The sequence below is a fragment of the Lemur catta genome, chromosome 20, assembly GCF_020740605.2.
Source record: "Lemur catta isolate mLemCat1 chromosome 20, mLemCat1.pri, whole genome shotgun sequence".
Taxonomy (NCBI): domain Eukaryota; kingdom Metazoa; phylum Chordata; class Mammalia; order Primates; family Lemuridae; genus Lemur; species Lemur catta.
In genome coordinates, this window is record NC_059147.1 from 34,423,884 (window position 1) to 34,450,315 (window position 26,432).

The 26,432-nt window shown below is 50.1% G+C and overlaps 2 protein-coding genes and 1 long non-coding RNA gene across 5 annotated transcripts in view; 1 reads left to right on the top strand and 2 right to left on the bottom strand.

The window, feature by feature from the left end:
- Nucleotides 1-11,389, bottom strand: part of ANKRD11 (ankyrin repeat domain containing 11) — a 160,468-nt gene extending 149,079 nt beyond the window's left edge. For both annotated transcript variants that reach the window (XM_045533842.1, XM_045533841.1), the window contains exon 1: nt 11,292-11,389. The gene's annotated coding sequence lies outside the window, so the exon portion shown is untranslated. The remainder of the gene's footprint in view (nt 1-11,291) is intronic.
- Nucleotides 11,390-14,125: 2,736 nt separating this feature from the next.
- Nucleotides 14,126-23,538, bottom strand: LOC123625395. Of its 2 annotated transcripts, none has more exons than XR_006730489.1 (3): nt 21,338-23,538; nt 15,989-16,194; nt 14,126-15,882 (listed from the first exon to the last, which is right to left on the bottom strand). It is a non-coding gene; the product is annotated as an uncharacterized LOC123625395 (long non-coding RNA). The 2 variants fall into 2 exon arrangements; XR_006730488.1 differs by having other exon boundaries at nt 15,989-16,212.
- Nucleotides 23,539-24,873: 1,335 nt separating this feature from the next.
- The window catches only part of SPG7 (SPG7 matrix AAA peptidase subunit, paraplegin), a 32,231-nt gene continuing 30,672 nt past the window's right edge, over nt 24,874-26,432 (top strand). Inside the window, exon 1 of the mRNA XM_045533848.1 lies at nt 24,874-25,061. Coding sequence (XP_045389804.1) covers nt 24,882-25,061 — 180 coding nt within the window. The 5' untranslated portion in view covers nt 24,874-24,881. The remainder of the gene's footprint in view (nt 25,062-26,432) is intronic.

Sequence of the window (26,432 nt, forward strand, 5' to 3'; positions counted from 1 at the left end):
GGTACGGACACACTAATACTTCAGGAAACAAAGGCAGAGGCGAAAACAAGTGATTATCAGTAGGGGTGAGCCACACAAACTTTGGTGGGAGACATCAGAGCACCCCAAGTGTGTTGAGAAAACCCACTGACCTGGCCCTAAATGGCACTCCCCGTACTGACTAAGCATGAGTCACACCTCGTTAGTGAGCTTCCTTATTAAAGAAAGCTCTATGAAACAAGGAGCAGGGAGAAAACACAAGTGATTACATAATGTTAATAATAAAACATTAATACAAACTCACATCTGGAATGAACTTTGGTTTTACATTCTACAGAGCAATTTTTTATTTCTTAATCAGATCTTAACATTTGAGAAACAGGCCCACATGAAGATGAAACCTAGAACTACTGTCTCACCCACAGACATAACGCACTCTACCATCTGTGCCTACAGACAGCACACTGCGACACAGGACAAGGGGACTCACAGCAGAAGCACGCAGGGCCCTGCCAGAGGGAAGGGACCCACTCAGCAACCCCAGAAGGGCCCATTCACGAACGTTCAGGTCAGACAGCACCGACTGTGCACAATGAGGGTCTGCTTCCCTGAATTACATGCCAGGCTCCCATGTCAAGTTGAGGGTTTAATTCAGGACAAGAATTGGGTGAATTTAGTCTAACCTGCACAATTGTCTACAAGCTCTAAATCTTATTAGATGCCAGATATACGTAATTGCATTTTTCAGGAGTAAAAGCTACAGTTTAGAAAATTTAGCTACCAACAACAAATATTTACACGGGAAGTTTAGAAAGTACCCTAAGCTGTTGGAAAAGACACAGGTTCCAGTTCCGACTCCCTGTTCAACTGAGTGCCCTGGAACAAGTCACTTTAGACAGAGGTGTGCACTGCAGTCAGCACCCAGTGCAACTCATGTTGCCAGTGCTCCATGTGCTACAGATCTCCCCTCTTCCTTTTCATTCCCACAACCAACTTCTAGCGTCCCCCTGAAGAGGTGCCATTTTCAAAACGAGGTAAAACTTGGAACCACAATAAGAGACACCTGGTATCCTTGCATCTATAATTCAATGCTCCACCACACGAGCATTAAAACCCCATGCCACTCCAGGCTGTAAACACAATAGAAAGAGCAGTCTGAGCGTAAGAGAGAAGGCAGACTTTCCCTTCACCTCAAACCCAACAGCCCAGGAGGGGTTGACTTCAGCCCCAGCTTGGAAACCAAACAGCCTTCAACAGCCCACTGATCTTAAATTATTTTTATTTAACTTGATTCACCGAAAGCACAGCCCTCAAAAGTACCCCTGGACAGCAAAGAAACAACACGCCAGCCTTAGGTCAAGTACGGAAAGGCCAAACAGATCCGCCTGCCACCACGCCGAGCTACTCTGAGGCCTTCAGGCCCAGCCCCGCCGCAGTCAACACACCCGTGACCCACAGGAGGAGAGGGCACCCAGTCCTCGTGCATCCAGAGGGTAAGCCCCACGCAGTCTAATGATCACGGGGACAGTGACTGGCAAAGACTGTAAAGCAAATTCTCTCCATCAAGCTAAACAACCCCCTGAAAAAGGGAAGTGTTTCCGTGTGCGGGAGCCATTGGGAAGAATGGGACCTGGCACAACTGTGAAGAGATTATGTAGAAATAAACACAAAGGAGTTAGTGTGCCCCCCCACACACACAGTGTCTTGCTCTGCAGCCCCCTCTTCTGCCCTGAGGCCGTTCCCTTCAAGTACACCTGGCCTGGGCACCCTGCAGGGCAATGTGAGGCTAAAACACTCACTTCCGCCCTCCATTCAGTTCAGCACCCACCAGTAAGCCAAACGTGAGCGCAGCCACCCAACTGAAGGCTCCCCAGGCCGGGGCCGTGTCTGCACTGCCCTGAGCACACACGCAAGACCAGCATAAAGGCTGCATGCTACTGACCTGCAGCAACTCACAAATACTCTCACACCAGTTAACAAGCTTAGCACAGTTTAATGTATTGAATTCTTTTTGCATAAAGTATTAAGTATTTCCTGCCAGGTATAACTGCTTTCTCAGATTATAAGCCCTTTTTTAAAATCATAACTTTTAAGACTGATCTTTTCAACCAAATATTTATCTATCGATACGTTCGGGGACAGAGAACAAAACCAAGTCCAAGACGAGTGTAACAATGTATCTGGGCAAAAAGATTCTCTGTTCTTCCTCTGTTCTCTGCTTCCTCTATCCACAGGCTTCAACCTCAGAACTCTCCGACCCCTCCTATCTGGACCCACAACTGCTGTCATGGCCTACACACTTCACGCTGTCTCGACAAAAACTCCTGGAGGGCAAATACCAGACTGTCTTGGACTGCCAGGTCTCCGACCCCTGCGGCCAGTAGAGTCTGTGGCCTGTTAGGAACCAGGCCGCACAGCAGCAGGTGAGTGGCAGGCGGCAGCGAGCAAGGCTTCACCTGTATTCACAGCTGCTCCCCATCGCGCGCGTCCCAGCAGAAGCTCCGCCTCCCGTCAGATCAGCAGTGGCGTTAGACTGTCACAGGAGCAGAAACCCTACTATAAGCTGCACACGGGAGGGATCTAGGTTGTGGCTCCTTATGAGAATCTGAGGCCCGATGATCCACGGTGGAGCTGAGGCGCTGATGAGCTATGATGAAGCTACTGCATTCCAGCCCCAGCTACAGAGCAAGACCCTGTCTCAAAAATAAATAAATAAATAATACAGACAGACAAAAGTCCCCTCGCCATTTCAAGCTCCTCAATCCCTCCTATGAGGATCCTCTCAGCCCACATTGCTCCTCTCAGCGGGAAACACCCTGGCCTCTTGCCCATGGGGACCCCTCAATGACATGCCTTCATCTGGGTTCTCCTATACGCACTCTACTTGGGTCACTTTTCTGGGTACAGTGCAGTGGTGTCATCATGGCTCACTGCAACCTCAGACTCCTGGCCTGGACTCCAGTGATCCTCCCCCCTCGGCCTCCTGAGTACCTGGGACTACAGGTGTGCACCACCACGCCTGGACCCCCTCATCTTCTTTAACTGGCTTACATTTTTCCTTTAAAAATGACATTCCTACTTCCCATTAATCGTGTTTCTAGCAAGATAACTTCTTGAACCTGACGTTCAACTAGAAGCAGAGGATGGTGGGGGTGACAGTGCAAACCAGAAGACAAACTGTGACACTGCACAGACCTTTCACGCCCAGGGCCTGAATTCGAGGAAGCCAACCCTTTCTCTGCACCCTCACAGTAGGCAAGGGTGTCCCCCGCTGAGGCACCGGAGCACACTGCAAAGCCAGTCTACTTGTTACTTAGCCTGACTTCCATCCGGCCTACCCAGCACCTTCAACCTCTGACACATCACCTCGTGCCTCAAGAAAAGTTCATTTCTCCTCCTTGGCAGATCAAACCCGGACTTTGTGATTCCAAGCCCTACAGAATCCAAAACCGTGGTCCATTTTTCCAGTGTCATCTGCTACCATCTCCTTTCAATAGGCTTTCACGTTCTAACAGGCCCAGCTGACACTCTCAGGTTACATCCCACCTCCCCAGCCTTTGTCCACAGCCTTCTCGCCGTCTGAGATGGCCTTCCTCTGATTCGTGCACAGTGACATTCCACTCGTTCCACAGCACTTCCTCCACTGAATCTCCCAGATCACAAGCCAGTTCTCTCTCTCCCCTAACCCACCTCTTGTCATAGGGACCCGCCCTTCATGCGAGCATAGTCAACTGAAAGCGTCTTTCTCCCCGTCACAGAGCAGGGCCCGCCTCTCCCTCTTTCTATTAATACTTCCTGCAGCACAGCCTTGCACACAGCGAGCAACCAATAAACATCTGTCGACAACATCAGTGCAACGTGGGAGAAAGCCAAGTTTGTCTAGTCTTAGAAGCCCCATCCATAAAACATGTAACTCCAGTTTTAAAAAAAGACACAAAGCAGTCCTCCCACCGCACAGCAAGCCACATTTGCAAAAGGAGTCAGGTGAAGCCAGAAAGTAGCTGTACAGCGCTGTACAACTGTGCCAAATGTGTGAACAGTTACAAAGACGTAAAGAGTGTGCTCTTCAAACTGTCAAGATCATAAAGACATGGAAAGACGAAAACACTGCTGACCGACAGGAGGAGGCAGAGGAGCCGTGATGACTAAATGCAACACAGGGTCTCCCTCAGGATCCCGGAGCAGCAAGAGGACATTAGTGGATAGACAGGTGAAATTCAAAAGCAGCCTGGCATTTAGTTAACAGTAATACACCATGTTACTTTCTCAGCTTTGGCAACTTCACCAGTGTCATAGAACTAGAACGTGGATGAAGATATACAGTAGAACTGTGCTACTTCTGCATCTTTTCTGTACTTTGTAAATTATTCCAAAATAAAAGTTTATTTAAAACCAAACCTTGTCCGGGACTCGTCATTCTGACTTCTTCAATATTGCCCCAACAATGCCACGCTACACTGGCCACACGGATCCTGGAGAACCCGCACACCGCAAAGCGCTGGAGCCGGGTGCACAACCACCTGCTCCAGCCCTGTCTACTTTGGTGGGACCCCAGCGTGGGATGCACAAGAATGTCCCCCTAGGCCCAAGTCCTAATCCCTGGAACCTGTGACTATTTTAGGTTACATGGAAAATGGAATTAAGGTTACTAATCAGCAGACAGGGAGAAGATGAGAGTCGGAGAGATGAGGCCTTGCTGGCTGTGAAGATGGAAGAGAGAGTGCCAGCCGGGAATGCAGCTTCGAGAAGGAAAACGGAAAAGATAAGAAAACAAATCCTACCCTGGAGGCTCCAGAAGGAACCAGCCCTGCCCACACCTAGATTTTAGCCCAAGGAGTCAGGCCTCTAATCTACACAACTGCAAAGTCATAAATCTGTGTTCTGTTAAGGAGCTACATGTGCGGCAATTTGTTACAGCAGCGACAGCAAACTAACAGCACCGAAATACAAAAAGCCACAGGGCTTCTCCGGAATCCGGGTGCTGGTTTTCCTTCCACCTTTCACAGCTCCCACCACCTCTCCCTACACACCCCCTGCCCCCCACTCCTCATCCCCTGAACCAACACACCTGGGGACTGACAAGAGCGCTGTTAAAGGGAAGGTACACGTTCAGTCACAAAACAGACTTTCCACTCAACTTTCTAAGACGTCATTGTGCCACTCTAGCTCCTACTGACATGTTCTTTGTTTAACTGGAGTTTCTTAGTCTTCTTTAAAAAGCCAGTCATCTGATGAGAACTCAAGTTTAGCAGAATCAGATTTAACCGCTTTGTCAAAGAAAACAAAGTTCACATGTCAATCTCCTTACAGTTACAGCTGCGTAAAATTACCTAAGCTAAAAGTGAAAGCACACATCACTTTTCTAAATTGTATACTAAAAGATAAAGGATACGATTCAAAAATTCCCTTCTCATGTTTTGCGGAAAAAATTTTCTATAAGAAAATGTTTTGAGTGTTAGCATATTTAATATGTTAATCGCAAAACTGCAGAACTTCAAATTTCAGGTAGACTATTCTCAAAGTAATAAAAATATCTATGTAGGCAATTTAAATAAATTCAGAGCAAAACACACCATTCTAGTGAAGAAAAAATTCATAAAGTCTAAAAATTCCTTGAAATCAGTACCAATAATGGAGTTGTGGAATACTACCGTAACAGTGCAAGTTCTCAACACATTTTTCAAACTCCTGAAAGTTGGATTTTCTTCTTTATAATCATCTAAAAAGGCAAGTGTTTTTTTTTAGTGTTCTTCACATCCTTTAATTAGCCAGACATCTTAGCAATAATACTTTTTAAAAAGTTAATCTTTTCAAGAGTGCTGCTTTGGGGTTTTTTTGGTTTTTTATTTTCATTTCCTGTTTTGCAAGATGTAAAACCACATTTAGCAACATGGTGAATACTAACAGGGCTTGATTTCTTAAGACTAACGAGGTCCCTCACTGCTTCTCACCCTCTTAATTTTAGATGAATTTAAACAGTATAGCCGTAATAATCTCAAGTTTACATTATCATCCAGAATTAAATTCAAGTCTTTTTTGTTTGTTTTGCTGGACATGAATGCAGTGGAAATACAAGCTAACCCTAACTTTGGTCAAAACCTTATGAACCAAGCATTCCATGCAACCTTCCCATCACTTGGAAATACTGTATTCATCATTCCAGGACATCAGCATTCTAGTCTGAAAACGGCCACTGGGAGAGGAGGGGATACGTACTACTAATGCCCCAAGATAAGAGGTCTATTTGCTACCCTTTAGATGAAAAATAACCTCTGGTATCACAAAGCTACTAAGCATTTACAAATTAAATTTCAATTCCAGCCATTCTTAAAAGTCACATTATTTTAAAGCTTGAACTGACTTTATTATTTTGTAAACGTAAATTTTACAAAGCGCTTTACAATTAATGATCACACCCTTTTGTTGTGTAATGGAGCTCCACTGCAGGAAAGGGCTCTGCCAATGCGTGAAGCCCTCAGCCTCCCTGGTGGCTTGCACGTGTTTCTGCTTTAGTTATTGACAGACTGTCAGCCATGGCTAAAAAGTAACAGCCTCAACGTTACATTTTTTGGAGTGAAGGAGGGAGAAAATGTTTTGTGAATTTTAAACTGGACAGAAAAATTCTTCATTTAAGTGATCAAAAATGTTCTGTACTGAGAAAAGGCCAACATTTTCAAGTAATGAACAGGTGCACAGTGGTTGCTTTACAAGTGGAAAAAGGAGTGTCTACAGATTTTCAGGATAATAAATAATTCACGGCACCGATGCTAAGGGCTGAGACAGCAGCGCAGACAGCCACAGCCGCTGCAGCCTTGGCCTCCCAGAGGAAAGGAGGAAAGGGGTGGGCATCCCAGAAGCCTGGACTTCCAGGCAACAGGATTTTCAGTTCTTCCCAGCCCTTGAAAAACCACAGCCATATTGAGAAGATATATTTCTTTTATTTTCACACTGAAAACCCGCTTAACTCTTTACTCACAGAACCAGCTTTACAACTGTGGGATTTCTTAGATGGAGGACACTGTCTTTAGACAGTGCTTCCAACCACACCAATCAATTCCCCTCCGCCAAATTCCCTTGCCTCTTACTGCCACCCAAAAAGATAAAACAAGTCTTGATCTCCCAAATATACCGAAAATCAGTCTTTCACAAGCAACCTTTTACCAATTACATAATAGTTTAAGTTTTTAAAAAATTTGGAAAACACAAACCTAAGTGGGAAAACAATTTCATTTTGATGTATTTCCCTCCAAAGAGATTATTTTTTCATTGAACTGCTAAAACTTTAAGGGACTCCACTATGATACTAAACCACTTGTTCATGTTACGTTCGGCCAGAGGTGCTCAAAGTTACAGATGAACATAATTACCATAAGCAGCAGCAGCAAACTACACTCAGCATAGACTTGGATTCCAAACAAGCCTTTACAACTCAAACCTTTATGGAAAGGATGCGGAAATCAGAGAAAAAACTGCTCCCAGCCTTCTACTTTGGCCTAAAAGCGGCAGACTACTAAAACTGCTTTCACAGGAAGCATTTTCTTCCTACAAAGACAACCTTCCCTTTAATTATTTTATCTCTTGTTCCCACCCAATTCTGAAAGCCCTGTCCCACACCTTTGTCTAAACTGCAAAAGCAAACTTGTAATGAAAGCAAACAAATGCGAAAATAACTGAAATGCACAAAGCAGAATTCCTTATCAAATAAATTTAAGTTCGTGATCCTGAGTTTCTCCTTTCAAAATTACTCAAACACTTCCACATACAGGCTGTAAAGAACTCAAAAAATAACTCTCGAGCTACTTCTATGACTATAGTGTGACACTCTACTAGGCTGAGCACAGAGTGACCAAGACGACCATCCCTATCTTTATTACAGTCCTTGGGGGAGGGGAGACATTGAACCAATCATTACATATTTGACAAACTTTGTGTTAAGTCCTATGTGGCCATAACAAGGTGAGGGGAGGGCAGGACATTTTCCTTGGGAGTAATGATTAAGACTTGCTAATATATAACTATTATATATCCATAATAATAGTAAAAAAATAAAAATAATAAAATAATAGTAATTTTAAAAAGCAAGCGATACTTAACTAAGATCCAAAGGCTGAGCAGGAGTTACACGGGAGCTGGGGTGGAGGGATTTGCAGGGATGGATGCAGAGAGGGATCAGTGTATGTCAAGGCCACACGCAATCTAGGAAAGGAAAGGCCAATGTGGCCAGAGTGAGCAAGGGTCTGACTGGAGGTGGGGGTCAAGTAATCAGAGTTAGGCCACGACGATCATTTGGGATGCTGTTACGAAAATAACATTTGTAGTCTACCACGTAAGTATATAAAACACTGTTAAGTACACAGCTGAGTGGGACTCTAGCTTAAGACATACCATGAATCAGGTCCATCAAACAAACAAAAACCACTTAATAACAGAAACATCTACCAGAATTAATGAAGTAGTCATGAAAGTAGATCATTTCCTAAGCCAAAAAAGGCTTTCTATACCAATTTTCTTCCTGCCTGAGTTCCAGGAGCTGAGGATTGACACCCTCTTTCCCACAGCTTTAAGACAAACTCTGAAAAAGTTGAATTGCACAGACATTCCATTTGAAATTCAAATTAAGAGAACACATACTGAAAACATTTCAAGACAATAACTTCTAGTTACTTGAATTCATTCCATTTTTGTGAAAAGTTTATCAAACAGGCCACACTCAATCCCCACAGAGCACTGACTACCAGCAGTGGTACGCTGACCGCACAGGCGGCATCGTTTTCACCTATTAACTAGTAAGTATCTCGCTATTAAGAGCAGCTTGTCCCCCACACTCACTGTTTGAGGGATGAAGGGACTTACACATGGTAATGGACAGATCAAAACACTTATTTTGGCAACAAATGCAGATAATTCTCTGAACCAGCATTTATTGATACTCTCTAATTATGTTATTTAATTGATGATGGGCTCACTGCCCATATGCAAAATAACTCCCCTCTTATATGTGATGAAACATAACCTTACTATGTCAAACCTACTTAAAAACCCAAGGCACACAAAGCTTCTTGAAAAATATTCTTAAATGCAAACGGCATAGTTTCCTTAACTCTATTTGTAGAAAGGTCTACTTGTCACTGTATCAACATTGTGATTACAGCTAACATGACAGCCACTAGCCATCGGCAGCCCATCTGGCTGAGGGAGATCAAAGGCCCTGCTGGTGCTGTGTGATTAACACGGCTGGTCCAGAGAAAAGCATCCGATAGTGGCGATGCCAGTTACAGGGCTACGCAAGTCAGAACTGCAAATGAGGAATTCAAGACTAGGTGACACCTTTAAAAACTAACTTCTAAATTGTGTTATGTATATTTTACCACGGCAAAAAATAACACAGAAGGGAAAAAAAGCTTAAAGTTTCAAGTTTGGGTCAAATTTAGCAGTATCTTTTGCACAGCTTTTCAAGGGACTCAAGAGGCACGCACACAGAACGGAGAAAATGTCATAGCAACTTGGTCTTTGTTCACTCCCATCCCATTCCATTCCTGTGGGCCAGCCTATCAGAGGAGATCCTGCTCTTAGGCGTGAAAACTACAGAAAGAGAACAACAGCTGAATGCAGAGTGGGGGAGGAAACACCAACTATATGGAAATCCAACACAAGGGTCACCATCAAAGTCGAAGATATTCCTTTTTTTGTTTGTTTAACTACAGTTCCAAAGTAATAGCAAAATACTTGTGCAATCATTCTCAAAAGACACAAACAGAACTCTAGGTCTTCCAGCACAGCCAACATTTAGTAAGACAAATCAAGGTCCCAGAGGCACCAAATAAAGTCTCAGGGTCTCTGATTTTGAACTCTCCAAGTTATGCCATTGACTGGGTTTGCACAAACCAAAAATAGTAACTGTTTCAATGGCACTTTTTTCGCAAGCAATATCATCTTACATGTTTTGCTGAATAAGTCTCATCTTCCCCCAAAAAGGACCAAAAGATTCTAAGTTTTGCAGTTCAACAACTGTGCACACTTCCACTCCTTACTTGAAAAGGACTGTTAAGGACATTGCTCAAATCACTGCAGAAAAACTCACCACATAACAAAGCCTGAAATCTGATTTCTCTACCCAAAAAAGTGCAAAACAACCCTGTTCTTGCAAATGAATATAAAACTTCTCATACCCTGCAGAAACCATGAAACCAAGCATGCTACATCTTAACTGTTAGAAGGAAAATAATTTTCAAAGCATAGGCCCCCTCTTAGACCAGCTTAATCTTCCAAAGCCTCTTCCAAAACTCCCTGGAAGCTGGTATACAAGACTAGCTTTCCAAAAACACAGCAGAAGCAGAAAATCTTAATGGGATACCAGGAAGCGTGCAGGCCTCGAGAAAAATCAAGACTTCTCCCTAAAAAACAACACAGATACAAGATTTAACAGTACAATCCCTCTTTCAGAGGGGACTGAATACATGTGGCAGGGCCAACCCTCCACAGACGCACACACACACTCACTCACACACTCTCACACACACACACACACACACACACACACACAGCTACCGCCCTGCCAGGGGATGATGAAATGAGGAACGGAAATTAACATTTCAGGCAACGTCTCACATTGTTCCTTGAGGCCAAGGGCTGCTGTTGCAGCCGCCACCGCCACCGCCACCCTCCCACCCTCCCTCCCCCGAAACACCCCCCACGCCGCTGCCCCGCATTCCCGCCCCTCCTCGAGCCCACGCGCGCCGCCTGCAGCCCCGACGCCCCCGGTCCCCGTTCGCCCGCCCCCTCCGGCTCGGAGCCCGAGAGCCGCCGGCTCCCGTTTCAAAACAGCGATAATAATAGTGACGCTGAGAATAACGACAAGAAGACGACGGCGAAGGCGCCCCTCCTGTGGGTCAGAGGTCGGCGCCCCCACTCCCCAGCACCCCCGCGCGCGCGGCCGGCCCCTCACGGCCCCCGGCCCGCCCCGGAGCCCACGGTCGGCCCCTCACGGCCCCCGGCCCGCCCCGGAGCCCACGACCGGCCCCTCACGGCCCCCGGCCCGCCCCGGAGCCCACGGTCGGCCCCTCACGGCCCCCGGCCCGCCCCGGAGCCCACGACCGGCCCCTCACGGCCCCCGGCCCGCCCCGGAGCCCACGGCCGGCCCCTCACGGCCCCCGGCCCGCCCCGGAGCCCACGGTCGGCCCCTCACGGCCCCCGGCCCCCCCAGGCCCGCCCCGAGGCCCGCGGCGCTACTCCGCCGGCGGGGGAGGCCTGCAGGCCGCAAGGCCGCGCAAACGCCCGCGCCCGCCCCCGCCCCGGCCGGCGGCGCCTCTCACCCGGCTCCGAGGGCAGGCGGCTCGGCGGCGGGGCGCAGGCGCTGCCCATGCAGCCCGGGGCTGCGTCTCCCGGGCCGCGCGGCCCGAGCGGGAAGGCGGCGGCGCGGGCTCCGGCCGGCCGAGTTGCGGGGGCCGGGCGGGAGGCGAGCCCGCCCCTCGGGCGCGCCCAGTGCTCGGCGGGCGACGCGGCTCCCGGTGCGGGCGCTACTGCGGGGGCGTCTGGCCGCGGGCTCGGCGGCGGCGCCTCCCCGGCTGGGGCCCTCGCTCCATCGCGCGCCGTCTCGGGGCGGCCTCTGGCTCCAGGACCCAGCGGCGGCTGCGGCGGGCGCCGGCCGCATGAGACACTCCCGCCCATTGGCCCGCCGTATCCGCCACCGCCATTGGCCCGCCCCGGCCGGGCAGCAGGGGCTGCGCACGTCACGGCGTCGGGAGGAAGTGCGCTAAGCGGGTGAAGGGGCGGGAGGAGGATTGACGGTTTCTGTGACAGACCTGAGGCGGGACCAGAAGGACGTCCGGGCAACGATTGGTCAAGGTCGTGCGTACGGGAGACGGAATGCGAGGGGTAGCGAGCAACCGGATTGGCTGCCTGTATCGCAAAGCGGGTGGGATTTTCGCGTTTGGAGGTAAGGATTGGTGTTCCCAAGTGCCGGAATCAACAGGAACGTGCTCCAAAAACCAGCTTGGGTACTGCGGGATCAGGAAGGCAAGTTGTCAGCTACGCCGGCCGAGCTCCTGCCCCGGGGGGACCCGTCATCTCTCGCCTGTTCCCGGGCTGCTCGAACCACGTCCGCCGGGGCCTCCGGGAGACGCAGCTCCGGGCCGCGCCGGTCGTCCCGGGCGGCGGCATCGTCCTCGCGGCCGGCCACGGTCCTCCTGCGCGCCTGGGCAGCGGGGAGGCGGCCCCGCGGGCTCGGAGGGCGGGCGAGGCGGGGAGCGAGAGGCGCGGTGGACCTCGGGCCCGGGGGGTCGCCCGCAGGCCTCGGGCCGCTCCGACTCGGAACGCGGGCCGCAGCTGCCGCAGCTTTCGAGGGGCGGGCGGCTCACCTCGGCCCGCGCGGCTGCCCGCTCCCCGCGTCGGTGAAGCGGGGCGCGTGAACCTTCCCTCGCTGTGGGCAGTGACGGCCATCGGGACAGGTCGCCTCTGGTCACGTCCTGGGACCCTCTCGGCCTTCAGAAGCTCCCCTTGAGTCTGGAAAGCTGAACCATGAGGGAATCTTGCAGCTTAGGTAACAGAGCAAAGGTAAAGCACCTCGGCCACTCACAGCTGTAGTTGATGCTGCAGGAACAGCAGTCTTGCACTTTATCATTTGGTTCTAGGAAACGCGAAAAAGTAAGATGAGAATACGTGGAGTCATTATTTTGTTGACAAACTCAAGCTAAAATTAAAGTAATCAAGCCCCGAGTAAGTCTGGGTCCTATTTCAAATGCCTCAGTGGACTCGTCCGGGAGAACTAAACCAAAAAGGCTAAATGAACAAACTTGATGCTCCTTTGATGTTTTGTTTTGTTTTGTTTTCAGTTCTTTATTTTACTAGGCCGTAAGACAACTGGTAAGCAAAATACTTACAGGGCTCAAATTATGAAATCATGGAATTCCAAATTCCAGAGAGGACCGGGTCAGGACGATGGCCTTTTTAGGCAGCATGCGGTCCAGTTGGGAGAACATTGTCTTGTCAAACTGGCTCTGTTGAAATCCCAGCCTTGCCAATGACTGTCACCCTGGACGCTTTCTCTCTCAAACCCTGTTTCTTATGGGTAAAATGGGAACAAGAAGTCGCACCTATTTCGTAGGCTCGTCAGGAAGATTGAATAAAGAGGGTATGAACCTGTAGAACAGTGCTTGGCATGTGTGGGTAGCTTTGTGGAAATATTAGTTATGCTGTAACTAGAGTTTGAGACTCCTCCAGGCACCAGATTTCGTTCTTCCTACACACGACCAGTAACTTCATTGGATGAGGGTTGAACACCTGATAAAAACAGCCAACCCGTGGGCCAAGAAGCATTCATGAAAAGATAATCCAAGGGCTCCCGTATTTGCCTCCCTGTAACAATTATCTGGTAAAATTGATAGAACTCAGAATCCTGCACCCCATCCTTATCTGTTGAATAAGTCCAAATGGGAGGGAACTAGGAATTGGTATTTTTTGTTTTGGTCTGTTACAACAGCGGTGCCCAACCTTTTTGGCACCAGGAACCGGTTTCATGGAAGACAATTTTTCCACTACCTCTTGCTGTGTGGCCTGGTTCCGATCCTCGGCCCAGCAGTTGGGGACCGCAACCTTACAGTACTTATATTAGGGAAAATTCAAAAAACATTGACCTACACCAATCAAGTACTCTCTCTAGGAAATTTTTTCTTTTCTTGTCTTGTTTTGTAAGAGACAGGTATCACTTTGTTGCCCAGGCTGGAGCATAGTGGTATTCACAAGTGTGATCTTCCCACACTACAGCCCGGAACTCCTGGCTTCAAGTAATCTTCCTGCCTTGGCCTCCCAAAGTACTAAATTTACAGGCATGAGCCACTGACCAAGCCCAGCCCTATGTAGGGAGATATGAATAAACAGATAGTTTGCCTTGGAAACTACCTGAAAATATACTAAGGTAAAAACAAGCTGAATGTCCACAGAAGCAGAACCTATAAGTAAAAATGCTATGGTAAAGGAAAGAAATTTGGAGTAATATAAAGAAAGCCATTTAATGCATTAATTCAAAACCGTTTGAGTGTTTGTTATGGGCCAGGCACTATATCAAAGACTAGAAATTCACTAAGGAACGGAGCAAGTCTCGTCTCTACCACCATGTGATTTGTCATCAGACGGGGAAACCCATGCTCATCCAATAACTGGGTAAGCACCTGCCGTGGTCTGAATGTGTTCCCTCAACATTCGTATGTTGAGGCTTAATCCCTAGCGTGATGGTATCGACGGGGGAGCCTTTTGGTAGGCCTGCCAAAGTCTTACATTTAGGTCTTTCATTCATTTTGAGTTAGTTTTTGCCGATGGCTTTAGGTAAGAATCTAACTTCATTCTTTTGCACGTGGACATCCAGTTTTCCCAGCACCCTTTGCTGAAGAGACTGTCCTTTGCCTGGTCAATAGGGTTGGCATCCTCGTCGGAGGTCATTGGACCATTTATGTGAGGGCTTATTTCTGGGCTCTCACTTCTGTTCTGTTGGTCTACATGTCTGCCCTTGTGCCAGTGCCACACTGTTATGGTGACTGTCGCTTTGTAGTAAGTTCTGAAATGAGGAAATGTGAGCCCTCCAGCTTCATTCTTCCTTTTCAAGAATGTTTTGGCTGTTTGGGGTCCCTTGATACTCCATATGAATTTTAGGATGGGTTTTTCTATTTCTGCAAAAAACATCACTGGGATTTTGATAAAGATTGCATCGAATCTGTAGATCACTTTGGGTAGTATTGATGTCTTAATAAATGTCAGCTTACCGAATGGAATTGTGTTTGTGGTTCCTTTCCGTGCTAGTGTGTGGTATGCAGCTCATTTTTATGAGTTCACTTTGTACCCTGCTACTTTGCTGAATTCACTTATTAGTTCTGACAGTATCTTTGTGGTATCTTTAGGGTTTTGTACGTACAAGTTTATATCGTCTGCTTTCTACATATAAGATCGTATCGTCTCATATTTATGTGAGATGATACATTAATCTGCTGCCCTATAGTAACCATTTACTATCTCCGTGTATCCCATAACATGTTATAAACATCAAATATACACAATAAAATTTTATTTATTTATTTGTTTATTTCTTCTCTTGCCTAATTAGGCAAAACTGTATCCCTATCAGTTTTAGTATCATTTTAAAGTCTAAAAATATGATGTGTTCTTTTCTTTAATCAACACATCACAAAGTGCATGCCTGTAATCCAACTGCAGAGTCTTCCTAAGTCTTCCCCAGACTCTTCCTGGTAAGGCTGTCACAGTATGGCCTAATGGGTTGCACGTGAGGACACTCAGCCTGCAGGAAGCAGGGTGTTACTCAGGAGGGAAGATGAATTGTGTATTCATTCAGCAAACGTCTGAGTGCCTACTGTGTGCTAGACAGTGTTCTGTGTGCTGTGGCAACAGCAGTGACAAAACAGACAAGAATACCTTGAACGCCTTCACAGACCAGACAGTGCGGGCTCGAAGGGCTGTCTTGAGAGTTCGCAGCTGGTCTGTGACGTGTGACGTGCCAGACACCCCCATGGGCGGCCCTGTCCAGTACGGGGCACAGTGCCTGCTCCAGCCTCTCCTTGGCTTTGTGAAGCAGCCAGAGGTTTAGTGGCCTCAGAGGCTCTGCCTTCCCCAGCCCCTGCAAGTTACCCCTTGGGAGGACGGTTGAGTTAGGCCTTGAACAGTTGCCGGGACAGCCATTCTCTGGCTGGCGCCGTTCTGGGAATAGCGACAATGCGTCCCTTACAGGATGTTCCGTGCAGAACTTCTCAATAATGCTGAATTTAGTAAAGATTTCAAATTCCTCAAATCCTCCCTGGGTAGGTCAGGATGTCGCAGCCGGACAGGGGCTCCCAGGGGTAATCCTGAGTGTAGTATGACAAGCTCCCTTTTTAAATGTGTAAAACTCACAGACACCTTTGTCTGGGGGGAAAAAAAAGATGCTCTTAATAACATTTCCAGGAAATTTAACAAGTAATGTTTCAAATGTGACATGTCTTATATGAAGAAACAGGAGTTGAGTAAATACTTAGAGCATCGGTGACAGCGTCAGGATGTTGGTGCTGCGTAAGACTTATCTCCGCCCAGACTTGCTCAGGGGAAGGTGTCTGTTACCTAGGAAACAAGGTCCAGGTGGGGCTTCAGGGCTGGTTCAGTGGGCAGCTCAGCAGCGTCCCTGAGGAGCTGGGTTCTTCACCCAAGCCTGCTGCCCCCGGCAACTGCAGAATCCAGGGTCTGTAAGGAGAGATACGACTGCAAGAGGGAAGGAATTGCATCAGAATCGCCACGACTGATGGAGACCACCTGTTTTCAAAGTATGCTCCAGGCACCCCTGGGGGTCCTCAAGACCCTTTGTGAGGGTCAAGGTCAAAGTATCTTCATGATGACACTAAGAGATTATCTTTTTCACTCTTCCTGTGAGTGTTTTCCATGTTTTCCAGGGGCCACATGACCTATGACAATGCCATTGCTCTGACAGCTGAGGGGTAGGTGTTGTTGTGTTTTAAACATTTCTCAGTTTCAATATTTACATGGTCAATATCTATAGATATAACCCACATAAGCAAAAGTTCTTCGGGCTCCTCAGTAATATCTAAGAACCTACAGAGGTGCTGAGGCCACAGGGCTTGTGAGCTGCTGGATTAGACTCACACTCCGGTGTGGAGTGGCCCTCGGAGAGGCGGCATTACACTTGGACACGTGCCACCGTTCGTGCCACAGCACAGACTCAACTGAGGAAATAAGTACCAGTTATGCTGGGGACGAGCCCCAACAAATATAAATACGGCCTTTGAAGTATACATTATCTGCTTTTCATACTGAAATCATTGGATCGTGAGTGTAGAAGTGAATGGGGCTGGTACTCAGTCTTCTGCAGACAAAGCCCCATGGACTCCTCCCTTCTAGAGTAAGGAGTGCAGGGGTCAGGAACTCACCCTCGGGAGCAGACGGCCGGGTCCAACCCCACCTCTGCCCCACACGAACCGCGTGACTTTAACAAGGTGTTTGCCTCTTAGGGCGTCAGTGTCCCCATCAACACAGGCTCATGACAGCACCTACCAGGTAGAACCCTTACAAATATAAACACGTCCAACGTGGTTAGAACGCCGTGCAGCACATGCAAGTGGTAACTGTTATTGTAAAGCTAAGAAAATACTTAAGGCTGTGAATGTCATTTCATGTTCTCTTTCCGTAGTTATCCTGCAGTATGTCGATTACTGAATACCCACTGGGAGCCCCTTGTGATGGAAGCATTGTGCTGTGGACTGGCACAGGACAGCCTGGGCGTCTGAGGGGCAAACGCAGCACTGGCTGTCAGCTGCCGGGTGGGTGCTGGGGAGGGGGGGGGCTTACAGAGCTCTTAGGTCTGGAAGATTGAGTTGGGTATTACTAGACAGAGGTGAGCACCTCAATGTGGGGGAGATAAGTGGGTGTACTTAGTAGAAGCACAGGGAGTTTGTGGGGACGTTGCAAAAGGCAGTGTGCAAAGACAGCCCACAGCCAGGCCCTGGCTAATCTGTGAGCTCCCTGGGTGTCACCTACGTACCCGAGGGGCAGTAAGAAGTAGAGACCTTTGTTGATGGTGTTTTGGAGAGTGAGGAAATGCAGGGCCAGGCTGTGGGACCTGGAATGTCACTGAGGCCTGGGCGTCACACTCCAGCCTGAGAACTGCTCAATGGCTTCCTGCTTCGGGCGGTCCCTGCCTCGTATATGCAAATGCCTTTCATAACATGTTAATATAATACAGGAGGCTGCAGAGCCGCTCAGTATTATATGAATTAATACATTTTGCCACTGAAACCCAGTTTTACTTTGCAACTTTAAAAATTGTTCAGAAAGACTGGGTGCAGTGGCATGCACTTGTAATCCCAGCACTTTGGGAGGCAGAGGTGAGAGGATCACTTGAAACCAGGAGTTTGAGACCAGCCTGGGCAAAACAGTGAGACCCTGTCTCTACAAAAAAAATAAAACAAAAAATTAACCAGGTGTGATGGCATGAACCTGGAGTCCCAGCTACTTGGGAAGCTGAGGTGGGAGGATCGCTTGAGGCCAGGAGGTGGAGGTTGCAGTGAGCTATGATGACACCACTGCACTCTAGCCCGGGCAACAGAGCGAGACTCTGTCTCAAGAAAAAAAAAAAAAGTAATTCATAAAATAAAAGGGTAGGCTGGGCTCATGCCTGTAATCCTAGCGCTCTAGGAAGCCGAAGCGGGAGGACGGCTTGAGCTCAGATGTTTGAGACCAGCCTCAGCAAGAGTAAGACTGTGTCTCTACTAAAAATAGAAAGAAATTAGCTGGGCAACTAAAAATAGAAAAATCAGCCAGGCGTGATGGGGTGTACCTGTAGTCCCAGCTACTCAGGAGGCTGAGGCAGGAGGATGGCTTGAGCCTAGGAATTGGAGATTGCAGTGAGCTGCGATGACACCACCACACTCTAGCCCAGGTGACAGAGCAAGACTCCGTCTCAAAATAAAAAAGGGCAGATCTCATGTGAGTTAAATGTAGAAACGCTGCTGGCTGATCCTGTGTGTTAGTTTTAAATCACCGCACGTTGTCCCTCAACAACCCTGGGCAGCCTGCAGTGAGGCGGGCCTCCACCAGGCCCCAGTGGAACAACTGTGTTGTCTTCACCTCGATTGTCCCAGACGAGCACTTCAGTTCTTCCCTTTTGCCAGCAGGGACAGGCCGGAAGCACGGTCTACAGGGTTTGTTATATTTTGTCTGCTGTGTTTACGAAACTGTAACCTCATCTAGGATTGCCTTAGGGCCCAAGTACCAAACTGTCAAGCTAAATAAAACGTAAAACAGAGGGATGGTAAAACCCAAATTGCCTGCTTTAGTTCAAGGCATAGATAAAGCCCAAGTCGCCTCCATCTGCAAATAATCTCAAACTTGACTAGGTCAGCTCTCGCGCCCGCCCTGGCGTGGCCATGCATTCCAGAAACTGGGAGCACAGGCTGCTCTGGGGGAGACTGCTGGGCGCCCCTGGGAAGATCCCAGCCGCCAGCCCACATCCCTCCTGTGCATCTGTCTTCCCCACGGTCCATGGGGCGAGGGGGTCCCGAGTGGGCCGCAGTTCACATTCTGTGTACAAGTGACCACCTACTCCTCTGTCAAACCAGCCCTTCGGGTTTCAGTGAAAAGGAAGCTGTGCCTGGGGCCACTGCACCTTGTTCCCGTCCCCGTCCACGCGGAGCCTGGCGCCCTCGCCCTGTCCTACTGCACAGGCTGGTCTGGGTGCTGCCCCTCACTGCACACAGCCCCTGGCCCTGCCGCTGCTGCCGCTGTTGACGCTGTGCTCTGCAGGCCTTGCCTCCCTCCTCCTGCGGCTGCAGCTCATAAAAAGCAGCCCAGGCTTTCCCCACGCCTCCTGCAGAACCAGCTGCCCCAGGTGCAGGACCTCTTTTCCCTCTGGCACTGTTGCAGCCACCGCGTCCCTGGCCTCCCTTTCCCATCTCTGGCCTCTCTGGAGTCTGTTCTCCACGAAGCAGCCGAAGTGATGCTTTCATGATAAAACAGACCTCCTCAGTCCTGGGCTCAAAGCCAGCCACAGCCCTGCAGCACCCTGCTCCGTCCAAGCCAGCCACAGCGACGCTCTTCCCGTGGCTCCCGGGCCTGCTTTGCATGAAGGCTCTCGAACGTCCCTCTCTCAATGGTAAATTTCACCTTATGTGTATTTTACCACAATTTTAAGAAGTCCCTTTTTTGTTTGCTTTTTTGAGACAGGATCTCACTCCGTCGCCCTGGGTAGAGTGCAGTGGCATCATCACAGCTCACTGCAACCTCCAACTCCTGGGCTCAATTCTCCAGCTTCAGCCTCCGGAGTAGCTGGGACTACAGGTGTGTGCCACCATGCCTGGAAAATTCTTCTATTTTTAGCAGAGACAGGATCTCGCTCTTGCTCAGGCTGGTCTTAAACTCCTGAGCTCAAGCCATCCTCCCACATCAGCCTCTCGAGTAGCTGGGACTACAGGTGTGAGCCACCATACCTGGCCACGTGAGCCACTGCACCTGGGCCACAAAGTCCCTTTTCCGTGAATTCTGCCTTGACCTCCCAAACCTCAGGCATTGTCTCCACACCCACTGGAGACCTTCGTGTGCCGTGTGCTTGCCTTGGTCTTTGCTTCTCTCCATGAAGAGAACGGGAGTTCAGCCAGGACAGTGCTGTGGTTTTGCTGCTGCTGTGTCCCAAGCACCTGGGACACTGTGCATATACCGTGGTCACTCAGTATCTGTTGGAGGCAATTCCACGTTACCCCACAGAAAATCTCCTTTTCTCTACAGCCCTCGCTGCCTGCAGCCGTGCTCCTGGCTGCTCACCGATCCCCCGAAACTCTCCTCAGAGCCTCCCCTTGCTCCCCTCTCCCCACTCCGCTTCCTTTGTCTTTTCCTTGCTGTCTTCCCCCTTTGTCCTTTGAACTGTTCTCTTTTTGCTCTGCACACACAAGTGGGAGACGGGGGTGGGGACCTCTGGCAGCCTGCTGGGCTGTGGGGCACACTCACTGGTCACCCGTCAGCTGTGGCTGTCCCCATTCCAGTGTGGTCCATGGGAAGTCCGTCAGCCCCAGGTCCACCACCAATTTGCTGAAAACCTACCATGGCCACAGAACACTAGGACCCAGGACAAGCCAGCCAGCGACAAGGCTCAGACTCCCTCTCTCGGGTCACCGGCTCTGGGCAAGCCAGCTGCTGTGTCACGTGAGGCCCTGAGGAGAGCCACGTGTTGAGGAGCCCAGGCCCCTGGCGGCAGTGGTGTGAGTGCGCCACCCTGGAAGCAGAGCCCCCCACAAGGATCAAGCTTCAAATGACCCCACCCCGGGCATCAACTCCACTGTAACCTTATGAGAGACCAAACCACCCAGTCCAGCCACTCCCAGATTCATGACCCTCAGAAACTGTGTGAGATAACAAATATTTGTTGCTTTAACTTGCCAAATTGATGAATTTGGTACAAGTTGTCTATGGGAGTTAACATTGCATGGGGAGGACACAGACTTGCTCCTTCGAGTCCTTCTTAAACATTTGTCCCCAATCTCACACCCAGCAGTCTAAAGAAACATTGAGGAATGCATGGTTATTTCATCATGCTTAAATTCCCATACATGTTTTTTGCTAGTAGAAATGAAATTTCTCTTCTTTTCTCTTTTTTTTCATTCCCAGTAATTGCATTAAGAATTTCTCTTCTCAAGAAAAAAATCTGTGATTACGAAATCTTCTACATGTGATGGAAAAAAAACCAATTAACAAGTGATTTGAGAAGAAACTGTTTCCTAAGGAAGATCTTTAGTTCAGAAACAAAATTTGCAAAAATTCACAGAGACAAACGTGTTTATCCAAACATTGCACAAGGCAGCACATTTTACAGAAGACATCCTACCTACTATTGGACAAGTGTCTGGCTGTCAGCCCGTGTGACGGAGCCCCAGCAGGACGATCACGGGTGCAGTAGTCAGTCCTGCCGCAGTCGTAGAGCTTCAAAGACCAGGGCAGCCGTGAGAGCAACTGTGCTCTAACAAAAAGAGTTCAGAAGTTTAGTTGCTGCCAAGTTTGGGAAAAAGTAAATGCATAATTATTCACTCAGATATTAATGAAGAAGCCTAGATCGTAAAACCAAAAAGGACCCAAAAGATCAACTTCTGTCTCCGGAATGCTAAAGTATTATAACTACATTATAGACAAGGCAACTGGGGTTCCCAAAGCAGCTGCCTGAAGCCCCTGGGCGGACACAGGGAGGAGGAAGGCACAGGGCGAGGGGGGTGGGGAGCTCTTCCACCTGAGCTCAGGGAAGGGAGACAGGAGGACGGACCCACGTGCTCTGCTCCTCTCTGCTCCCCACAGCCCAGGCTGAAGGGCTGCCCCGGACACCCAGAGGCCCCCGTGCTGAGGGAACCCGCCCCCCCCCCCCCCCCGAGACCTAGGCGTGCCCTGCCCACACGATTGCCTCTCTGACACACTGAAGAACAAGGCGGGTAAGGGAAGTCGTGTCAAACTGTCCAAACGTCCTGGTGTGCGCAGACGGCAGAGGGCTGGGGAAGGCTAATGAGGAAGTGTAACCAGTAAACAGAAGCACAGAGAGAGTGAAGGAAACACCCCAGAGGAAAGTGAAGCTGAGGTCTGGCAGCTGACGGGCTGCTCTGAAGTGGCGTCTGCGGCAAAGGCAGGTCCAGGGGAGCCCACTCTCCTACCGCCCCTTCCCTTCTCGGGTCCAGAACACGGAACCCCTGAATCCCGGAGGAGATCTGCAACAGCAGATCCCTGTTGCCCAAGGCTGCTCGAGCCTCTGCCCCGTCACTACCTCAGGACTGAAGCCCACGGTTCGCCTGTCATCTGCAGGGCTTGGGACACAGCCAGCCTTCAAAGCACAGTTGTTAAATAACGGGGTTTTCCCACACCCTCACGTCTCACGACATCCTAGTAATGACTAGTTCCTGTTGGATGTGAAGGGCTTCCTGGGTCCTAAGTTGCTTTCACATGTGTTTATTGCAGTTTATCTTCATAACAACCCCGTGGGAAACCCAAGGTTTACATTAGCCTCGCCTTGCAGATAATTATTATCCCCAACTTTACTGACGAGAAAATTGGGGTTTTGAGAAGGTACTAACTTGCTTAAGGTCACGGGCTGAGGAGCACAGAACACAGTGTTCTTTGCCCAGAGGCTGCCCTCTTGCCAACACCCTGAACTGCTTCTGACTGAATCACCGGGAAAAGAGGCCAGACTGCAACATCAGTTTTACTGCAGACAATATTAATAGGATAACAGCTTATACTCTTCCTACACAAACTGAAACCTGTTAGAGGCTTTGAGTCACAAATCCTCTGAAGGCACAGGCACGAAGGTGGGGGCTTGTCTGTGTCCTAGGGCACAAGAAACCTTCCCAGAAGTTGGGTTACAGTCACGGGACACAGCTGGGGTGTGGGCTGCACACAGGGAGCTGGGAGGCAGAAGTGGGTGGGACCGTCTGACCAGTCCTGGTGTCCTTTAGGGAGGGAAAGGAGGAACAGTGGCAGAGGAGACAGGAAGGACAGATTCATTGTGAAGGCAGACAACAGGACAAACAGGAGGAAAAGCAGTTCAGCTGTGACAGTGACAGCCCTGGACTCGGCTGCTCCTTCCACAAACCAACAGAACAGGCTCCTCAACCACAAATAAACACCTCTACGAAAGCACAGGCCACGGAGAGCTGAGGGCCAATGGTCAGGAATGCTCACAAAACCCTTCCCCAAGCCTTTATGGCTGAGGGAGAGGGAGGGTACACCAGGCAACACATGACTTTTGCAGCCCGGTCCCCATGGCGTGATGGTGGAGGGTGCAGGCCCACAAACCAGTCAGACCAGCTCTGAAACATCCCTTCTTAGCTTGATCTTGGGCAGGTTATTTTAATTTTTCTGAATGTTTCCTTATCTGTAAAACAGAGATATTACAAGTATCTACTTCACAGAGCTGTAAGTATTAAATAAGTCTTTGATATGGAGCCAGGCACTGGTTAGCACTTGGTAACCTTCTTATTGTTATAAGCATTATTTTATTTTATATACTTTTTATAGAGATGAGGGCTCACTATGTTGCTCAGGCTGATCTCGAACTCCTGGCCTCAGCCTCCCAAAGTGCTGGGATTACAAGCCGGAGCCACCAAGAAACACATCACCCTAACCCTACCTCTGAAATATATCTGGCTAGTCTTTGCTTTTTCTGTTCAACAAACTTTTCAACTCCAGGCTGTCACAAAGCCAAGCAAACAACCGCCAGGCAGACAGAGAAGGTGGGAAAGGTTAGGACAGAGAAGGGCACAGAGGAGGCCCCCCAGCCCCACCCAGCTCTGGCACTGGGAGGACTGGCCTTGCAGAAAACACTGAGAGTGACCCTGCCCGGGCCGTGAGAGCAGCGGGAACGGGACATCCCTCCTCGGGGCTCTGTTGCCGTGGGCAGTGCCCAGACTTGCACCCCCGGGTGCCCATGCCGCAGGACCCATGCTTCAGCACCCGGCTGAGAGCAACTTCCAGAAATGAGTAAGCTCACCCGCATGAGAAAATGAGCTGAACAAGTCTGAGGGGACATCCATCTATAGGAAATTAAAGACCTGAAGAAGAATATTACAGACTCCCGCCTGAGCCATGAAGTGTTTAGTCACCTCCGTTTCAAAAAGGCCTTCCTAATCTGCCCTTACTGTTGTGGTTGGAACATTTTTTTTGTTCTTGGGTCCATCCACATGAAGGAAAGCACCTGTCCCCTCCCCGCCTAAGTCACTAGGCCTCTCCTTCCAGGCAGAACCCTGCGTCTGGGGGCGGGGAGACCCCGGCCAGGAGAGTGGGGCCCCGGGCAGTGGGAGGGCCCGGGAGTGGAAGGCCCCGGGAGAGAGAGAAGGCCTGGCAGTGGGGGGATTCGGGGGGCCTCGGGAGTCGGGGGGCCGGCAATGGGGGGCCTCGGGAGTCGGGGGGTCGGCAGTGGGGGGCCCCGGGCAGGGGGAGGGCCCGGGAGTGGAAAGCCCCGGGAGAGAGAGAAGGCCTGGCAGTGGGGGGCCCCGGGATTCGGGGGGCCTCGGGAGTCGGGGGGTCGGCAGTGGGGGGCCTCGGGAGTCGGGGGGCCGGCAGTGGGGGCCTCGGGACTGGGGGAGCCGGGTAGTCGAGGGCCCCAGACCACTCGCCACTTCCGCCTTTTATGCATCCGCCAGGCCCGGATAAGACGGAGGCGTCGAAAGCGTCCAGGGGACCCGCGGCCTCCTCGCGGACGCGGGGCTGCGGAAACGGCCAGGGACGTGGAGTCGGACCCGATAGCAGCCGGCTGCGCACCCCGGAAGCCGGGCGAGGGCGGCGGAGCCCTGAAAGCCCTGGCCGCGCAGGCGCCCCAGGAAGCCCCGCCCACCCCGGCCGCGCAGGCGCCGCGAGGAGGCCTCGGCTCGCGCACGCGCGGCTCGGGCGCTAACATGGCGGTCGCGCTGCTGCTGCGCGCCCTGCGCCAGGGCCCGGGGCCGGGCCCAGGGCGGCTGTGGGGCCCAGGCTCGGGCTGGATCCCCGGCCTCTCCGCCGGGGCCGGGAGGAGGTGGCCGCACTGGGTCCTCAGGCCTCCCGTGGGCCTCGCTGGGGCTGGAGGCCGAGCCCTACAGGTAATCCCCTCGGCGCCCGCCCCACCTCCCGGCTTCGGAGCCGCTGAGGGTCGCGGCGCCCGCGGCCTTCCCGCCGCGCCCGCCGTTCTCGGGACGCCGCCCGGCCCGGTGTGGGAGCCGGCGCCTTGCCGCCCGGGCTCTCGGCTCCGGCGGCTTCCTCCGCGTCCTTCGGGACGCCGCCGGCGGAGGAAAGCTGGGTCATCGCAGGCGGGCCGGAAAGGCGGGCGCGGAGTCGAGGCAGAGGCCGGCCGGGGTCTGCGTGGGCCTCGGCGTGGGCTTTGCCGGCCCTCGTGGCGAGTGTTGGTGCTGCCTGTCTCCCCGGCGTTTTAGAGTTGAAGCCAGTTTCTAGCAGAGCATTAATTGACGACTGGCTGCTGTCCGTCAGTTCCTTCACGATACATTCCGGCGCTTTCCAATAACACTTGGTTATCGCCGGAAGTTTTTGTATGCGCAAAACGCCGTGTAGCTGCATGTCACCTTTTTGTCACGTGGCTTGAGAAGTCATTGATCCAAATTCATGGAGCACCTGCTAAGGTCAGCATGCCATCCTGAAAACAAAAACACCCTAAATCCTTAGGCTTTTTTGCGGGTTTTCTTCTCCCAGCTTTCACGTTTTATGTTGTAATTTATTCTTATTATATTTTACCATAACTTGTGAGGGCGGTTTAAATTATAATCCTGTATTCTAGACTAACGGTCACCCCCGCACCTGAGGACAACTATAGATTTATTACACTTTTTAAAAAATTTTGTTTTTTAGTTACATTTATTAAGAAGAAAAAGAATTTGTTTAGTCTGACTTTGTGCTTATTCTGTCAAAGTGAAGGTCATTCACTCATACTTGTTAAATCTAAGCAGATTATATTACTAGTGGCTGTAACATTAAATAAACTGAAGTAACCTAGGTTTAAACGGTTTTTGTGGTCAATTTTGAAGAATGACAATTTTTTGCTTTATCTGACACACTGATGTTACCCATTTATTGGGCCCAGTCCATACTTTGTGGTCCTCCGTTATGTGACCTTTCTGGTCATCACTGAGCCAAGAGTAGTACTGGTAGTATTAGTTAAATGGGACAATAAGTTGTGCAGAGTAGGGATTTTCTTTCTGCAGTTAACAGGAAATTACATGTAATGTAGTCCTTAGCAAAGAGCACTGAGCAAGGCATTCCTTTTCTCCATAGCAGCAGCAGAGCAGGGATGAGCTAGGGAAAAATTAAAACAAAAATTTAGAAAATGACAACGTGGCAGGGTGGGGTGTCTTGCGTCCCTTGAGGCCAGCCCCTCGGGAGGCTGAGGTGGGAGGGTCACTTGAGGCTGTGCGTTTGAGACCAGCCTGGTCAACATAATGAAAAGGTCTCTTAAATGAAAT